The sequence below is a fragment of the Pinus tabuliformis genome, chromosome J (genome assembly GCF_031772625.1).
Source record: "Pinus tabuliformis cultivar Carrire ecotype Pingquan chromosome J, CPIR1, whole genome shotgun sequence".
NCBI classification, from domain to species: Eukaryota; Viridiplantae; Streptophyta; class Pinopsida; order Pinales; family Pinaceae; genus Pinus; species Pinus tabuliformis.
Window position 1 is genome coordinate 221,654,525 of NC_142295.1, and position 6,848 is coordinate 221,661,372.

Here is a 6,848-nt window from a genome sequence, read left to right on the forward strand (position 1 = left end):
CAAAGCTAATTTATGAGAGTAGAGGTCTTGGGTTCAAGTCTCCATTTTGTGGGGGAGGATTTTTCATTTCCACACATTCCCGCACTTCGTCGGCGACTTCATCAAATTTTCTTCAAAAAGCCATAACTTCTTCATCCGAAAGCCGTTTTCAGGACTGTTTTTTTTTTAAACAGCCTAATTTTTCGAGATCTTTCCATTGCAACACTTAGTTTCAGCATTTATAGCTTCAGTTTTTGTTAAAATGGAAAGTCCATGCCAAGTTATTCTTGACAGCACCAACTAGTTCCAATGGTGGTCCTACATTGTGGATTTACTTAGAAGTAAAGGTCTCTACAGAATAGCCACAGGCCAAGAAACCAAACCGAAAGATGAAGATAAGGCAGCTAAATGGGAAAATAGGCAAGACCAAGCACGTGGGTTGATAGGGATGTCTATTTCTCCATATCTTAGATTCCATATTCCAGAACTTGATGCTCCTGATGAAGCAATGAAACAGATTACTAAAGTCTTTGGAATTAAAAATGAACTTAGAGCCCATCAACCTGAAAATGAGTTGCTTACATTGGACCCCAATAATTTTTCTTGCATTGAAGATTTTTTTTCCAAGTTCAAGACCCTTAGACTTCTCTTGGAAGGTGTTAAGGTTAAGAAAGAAGATAATAACCTTATCTATTCCATTCTTACTAAGTTGGGACCAGCCTACTCTGTGTTTGTTTCCACCTTCCATTCTACAAGAGAAGCCTTCATTTCTCAAGGACAAGACTACAAGTCCCCTTCCTTTGATTCGTTTTGTGATTCTTAATAAGAGAACAAGAAAAACTCTTACACCTTGGTCTTCTTAATCTTGGAAACTCTTCTAAGAAAGCGTTAGCCGCCCAGCTGCAACCAAATCCAAAGAATCCTAAGAAGCTGTATCCTAAAAAGAATGGTCCTAAACCAAACAAGGGTCCTAAGCAATTTCAGCCTCAAAATGAAAAATCATTTCAACAAAATGATAAGACAAATAAAAACAAAGGGAAGAAGACTGATAGACATTGCAACTTTTGTAATCAAGATGGCCACTTAGAATCCAAATGCTTTAAGAAGATGGAAGCCTTGGAAGCATCAATGAAGAAGCATAACATCCATTTGGAGCACTCTTCAACTTCAACTTCATCTTCAGGAATGGCACTTTCTGCATGTGGTTGTCAAGCATCTCGGTCTGGCTATGCACTAAATGTATCTTCTTCTTCTCATTCTCATGAGTGGCTCATTGATTCTGGAGCTTCTTATCACATGACCAAAAACAAAGCCATGTTTTCTTCTTTAAATGATTGTAACACCAAAAATATATATGTTGGTGATGATAGATCTCTTAGTGTTGTAGGGACTAGAACTGTTCATATAGACAATGGTCAGTTTAATGATGTATTATGTGTTCCAACCTTATCCTGCAACCTTCTATCTGTATATCAGATAACCCATTCAGGTGAAGGTAAAATCGTTGAATTTTCAACTCACGATGTTGTAATTAAGGACCTAAGAGATCCTAGACAAATTTTAGCTACTGTCATTGCTGATGATTCTACAAGGTTGTATAAGTTTCACAACTTTGAGACAGAGTTCGGTTGCTATATATTAATCTGAAAAAAAGTGGGCATTTTGCCATACATAAGATGCTTCCTGAGCATTCTGAATCCAAGGAGTTACAAAAAAGTTACTCTCCTTGATTCTTACAGTTGTTTTCCTGCCCCTAAAACTGTTTATGCTACTGTAGATTCTTACAAACTGAAAGCCCCAAAATTTACATTTACAAACCATGACTAATCTATGTCTATATGACTTATCTTCCTTGCAGTAGATCCTTCTGGGTCCAGGTCTGGTTCGTTCTGCTTTGCACTAGAAGAGGATGCTGCTGTTGCGCACGCGCCTCTTCGAATTCTGCTTGTAAATCCCTGCAATGAAAGCACTGCTCTGGACGCTCCATTAGGTCTGGAAAATAATCGTAGGCGTTGATTAGCTTCTTGTCTCAATGCCTCTGAGGACTTTCCTTGCTTCTGGTGAGGGCCTCCGAGCACGCAGAGGCAGCACTGCTCTTGAGAATGGGGAAGGATCCTGCTGTCCCCTGCGCTATTGATTTGCCTGCAGTCATGGATTCTTTTGATTACGTTTCCCCTAATGTTGACTAGCTGCATAGTTCTCATGGTAAAGGTTGGAAGGATGAGATGTTGTTACAACTAAGGTTGCCTTTGGAGCGTTCACAGGCCTTATTGGCATACTTGTCAGCATCTTTATTTAGTCCACGTAATATATGGTAATATCGGACCTCCTCCAGCAAGTCGTGAAGGATCTGGTTCCTACAATTGATTTGCTGCAGACGAGCGTTTGGCGTGCTCTGCCTTTGCACCATGAGTCTGATGATGATTGCTGAATCGCCAAAGACTATCACCTTCTTAATTCCTATCTTCATCAATTGGGTGAGCCCTTGGAACAAAGCCAATCCCTCTGCCCTGTTATTGGATAGTTCTCCCAGCCCCCATTCGAATTGAAGAATAGTCTCGCCATTGGCATTGCAGATGAGGCCCCCTGCACCTGCTAGACCAGGATTTGATTTTGAGGCGCCGTCAAAAAACATGTAGAACCTATTGCAATTGCTCAGCCAGAGTGCGAATTCCTCTTCCTTGAGCCTAAGTTTCCAAACGCTGCTTGTCTCCTTCGATTGTAGATTTCCTTGCCTTGGTGCCTGGATACTGATTTGGTTTCCTTGTACATGGTTGATCAGATTCCTTTCTTCAACGTTGTAATTGGTGGTCTCGATCTTGCCTTGAGTGTGGACTACAATTTCTTCCACCGCTAAATTCTTAGCTTTGTGACACATGACTCTAGCGTTGCATCCTTTGTCTTGAAATACCTTTCTGTTTCTTGCCAGCCAGATACGCCAAACAAGAGTTAAAGGTATAGTGTTCCATATCCTTTGCGTTAATTTGCTCTTTTTTTCTTTCCAAGGACAGCTTTTCCTCCAGCTGTAGACAGTTTCTGCAATGGTTGCCTTTGGTTCCCATGTGACTTCCCCGATTGAGGCCATCTGCCTCCAGCAATCATCTGCTACCTGACAATCTATGAACAGGTGTTGTATTGTTTCTTCAGCTTGACAGCAGTTTGGGCACCTGGACAGGCCCATAATGCCCCTTTTTTTTAAGTTTTCTACTGTTAGAATCTTCCCTTTCAGAAGAAGCTAGAAGAAGAATTTTACTTTAGGAGGGGCTTCTGCTCTCCAAACCAATTTCCATTGACTCCATATGGCCTGTGGAAAGGCGATGTCACAAAGATGTTGATACCCTGCCTTGGCTGTGTACTGAGTTCTCGTGGGATCCCAGCGATACCCATCTTGCTTACCTCTTTGGGTCGGAGCTTTACTGTGCAGAAGGTTCTTTAAAGCTACAACGCTTGTTTCTAGCTCTTTAGGGTAGTCCGGCAGTTTCCAACCCTCCCAAGCTTGAGAATGATTTCCCCAATGCGTTATTTGAGCCAAGCACCATATACCTCTGTCATTAAGCCAACTTATGGCAGGAGTTGCCTCTGTGTTTGACCCCATAGGTTGCTGTCCTAATATTCTGTCAGTGGAAAAATTAATGCTGCTCCCCCCTCCTGGGACCTTTGATATGTTTTGGGACATAAAAGGTATGACTTTCTTGCAGAGTTTCCAGATTTTTGTGCTGTCTCTATTGGGGATGTTGGTGTTCAAGAGTTGGTGCCTTGTGCTATTCAGATACTTGGCCTCTAGGACCGTCTTCCACCATGCTGAGGCCCCTGTAATCAGTCTCCAAATTATTTTGGCTCCAAGGGCTAAGTTCTGCAGTTTTGGAGATCTTATTCCAAGCCCTCCTTTCTCTTGAGGCTGAATGACATTCTTCCAACTAACTAAATTGAACTTTTTTTTCTCCGTTTTCCCTCCTTGCCAGAGGAAGTGTCTAAGAGCTCTTTCCATGTTGTGATGGAAGGCCATTGGAGCTTGGTACAAAGAGAAGCGATAAATGGGCAGAGAGGCCAGCCTAGATTTTAGAAGTACAAGGCGTCCTGCTGGATTCAGCCACATAGAACCCCATTGTTGGATTTTTCTCTTTATCTTGTCAAGGATTTCATTCCATGTATCGGCCATCAGAGGTCCCATACTCACTGGCATCCCTAGATATGTGAAGTGGCTCCAGTTTAGCTTGTATGAGACTCCTAGAGTATTTGCAATACTGTGGATGATGTTATTTGTTGCATTCCATCCATAGATGCAACTTTTTACCTGATTAACTTTCCCTCCTGAATAATCCATGAATTGATCTAGGATCTTTTTGAAGCACCTTGCAATAGTGATGGACGCTTCTCCCATCAAGAGGGTATCATCAACAAATTGGGAGTGATTGATGTTCTTTGTACCTTGCTCAAATTTGATGCCAGTAATTAGACCAATTCTTCGGTTGTAGTCCAAGGCTTTGCTAAGAGACTCAGCCATGAGGATAAATAAGTAAGGGGACAGGGGGCAGCCTTGTCTAAGACCTTGTGAGGATTGGAAAGCAGCACAAGGTCTACCATTGATCAGAGGGGAGATCCAAGGATTCGAAATGCAGGCTTTGATCATATTTATGAAGGAGGAGTTAAATCCCATTTTTTGAAGCACTGCAAACAGAAAGGAGTGTCTAACCCTATCGAAGGCATTGGCAAGGTCTAGCTTTAGGACGAATCCTTTCTCCTTTCGGCTTATGCTTGAATGTATGGCCTCTTGCACAAGAAGGATGGAATCAGAGATGTGTCTATTGGGCAGAAAGCCTCCTTGGTTTTCTGAGATCAAAGAGGAGAGATGAGGCTTGAGTCTTGTTGACAGAATTTTTGTAATTATTTTGTATGCTGAATTGCATAAGGATATGGGTCGAAATCTTGAGATGGTAGAGGGCCTGTTTTCTTTTGGTATTAGGGCAAGATGGGTTGAGTTGGTGTATCCCCCAAGCTTGCCTTTCCGAAGAACCCAACATATCATCTTTAGAAGGTCTTTTTTGATCAGCTGCCAGTACTCCCTGTAAAAACTAATTGGAAACCCATCAGGTCCTGGAGCTTTGTCTGGGTGAAGGCTCCAGATTGCCTTTTGAACTTCCTCTTCTTCTACCTCTTGCGTGAGCCTGCTGTTCGTTTCTTGGGTAACTTCTTTAGTCATGTATTGGAGTAAGCTTGAGTAGTCTTCCTCACTTTTGTCCTCTGTCAGGAGATTTTTAAAGTGAATGGTGGCTGCTTCTTTTATGGACTCCTGGGTGTCATAGTTGTTCCCTTCACTATCTCTAATTGTACTCACAGTGTTCCTGGTCTTTCTAACTGTAGCCTGCTTATGGAAATAAGATGTATTTTTATCTCCCTCGTGCAGCCATAACTGTCTTGACTTTAATCTCCATTTGGTCTCTTCGTCCCTTATTGTTTGTGTCAGCTGGGAATACAGTCTTATCTCATTTTCTTTGGCTTGCTGGGAGAGTCCAACAGCTTCTATATTTTGCTGCACTTCCTCAAGATTTTTTTTGATGTCCTTTTTAATCATCTCGGGTTCCTGGTAATTAGTCTTTGCCCAGGTTTTAAGAGCCTGTTTAGTTTGCTTCAGTTTTGTTTCCCAGATATATGTCGGGGAGCCTTCCACATGCTGGGTCCAGGCCTGCCACACCGCGTCTCTAGCTGCAGGGATTCAGTTCCAGAGGGAACAATATCTGAAAGGGAGTGGTCCAAGCTGGCAATGGCTATGCAAGGTAAGCGTTATTGGATAATGATCCGAGGCGGAGATGTTGAGGATGTTTGACTGGCCGGTAACAAAGGAGGACAGATAAGCGACATTAATGAGGAACCGGTCAAGCCTCTCCATGATATTGCCTGCTCCTAGACGCCTATTGCTCCAGGTGTACCTGCGGTTCTTGGGCTTTATATCAACCAAATCTTGCTCCTGCATAATATGCTCAAGTCGGTTTCTGAATGGGTCTGGGCTGAAGTTTCCCCCTCTTTTCTCATTGGCGTGCAAAACCAGATTTAAATCCCCTGCAAGAATGAGATTGCTGTCTTGGTCTTCTTCTATATTTGTTTCCAAAGTGTTCCAGCACACTTCTTTTTCCCTGTATTGATTCGGTGAATAAATATTGTATATTTTTACAGTCGTTCCATTTTCCTTGCTTTCTAGATTAACACTGATCCAGTTCTGATGTATTTTGGCAAAGTTGTAGCTCCATTTACTGTTGTCCCACATTGTTAGGATGCCACCCGAGGCTCCTCTTGCTTCACTGGCACAACCACTGTAAAGCTTTTGCTGATTAATGATTCTGTTGATTTCGGTTTGATCTTGCTTTGTCTCCTGAATTAGGATGATTTCAGGCTTTTCACTTCGAATTAATTCCTTAAGGGCTGCTATCTTGGAGGGGTGCCCTAATCCCCTACTGTTCTAGGATAGCAATTTCATCATGATTTACCTGTAGTATGGAGAGGTGCTCGCCTCTCTTTACCTTTGTTATTGTTTTCTTTATCCGAATGTCCCAGAATGAAGGATTCTATAGGAGCCTGAGATCCCATGGCAATATCCTTCTGTGCACTTTCTTCTCTCTGCTGTTTAGCCGACTTTCTGCCAGGCCCGTGTTTTTTGGGTATATCGCTGGGCGCCCCATGATCCTTCGATGCGCTTCTGGTGATCCTAGCGGAGGGGGTATCAGGGGAGGGCTGGGAGATATGAGGGGGGGAGGGATGAAGATGTGGGTCAGATGGGGAAGGATCCTGCTCAGTTTCTTCCTCAGAGAGGGCCGCAAAGGGGTTGGAGGAAGGTGGAATGGAAGGATCTGAAGGTTGGGGGGGTGAGGAGGGGT

At 42.9% G+C, this 6,848-nt stretch overlaps 1 protein-coding gene across 1 annotated transcript; it reads right to left on the reverse strand.

Moving 5' to 3' along the window:
• Positions 1-1,802: 1,802 nt before the first annotated feature.
• On the reverse strand, positions 1,803-6,241 carry LOC149226499 (uncharacterized). Its single transcript, XM_089380213.1, has 4 exons — positions 5,875-6,241; positions 3,233-5,682; positions 2,259-3,088; positions 1,803-2,121 (listed from the first exon to the last, which is right to left on the reverse strand). The coding sequence occupies exons 1-4, from the start codon at positions 6,239-6,241 to the stop codon at positions 1,803-1,805; spliced, it is 3,966 nt and encodes a 1,321-aa protein (XP_089236339.1).
• Between the last annotated feature and the right edge of the window lie 607 nt (positions 6,242-6,848).

Bases quoted from the DNA above. Each gene is read 5' to 3' on its own strand.
- LOC149226499 (XM_089380213.1), bottom strand. From the start codon at position 6,241: ATGTGGGACAACAGTAAATGGAGCTACAACTTTGCCAAAATACATCAG. The intron at 5,683-5,874 runs GCAATATCATGG...GAATCCCTGCAG, and splicing joins CAATAGGCGTCTAGGAGCAG to CTAGAGACGCGGTGTGGCAG. The intron at 3,089-3,232 runs GTAAAATTCTTC...ATAGATTGTCAG, and splicing joins GAGCAGAAGCCCCTCCTAAA to GTAGCAGATGATTGCTGGAG.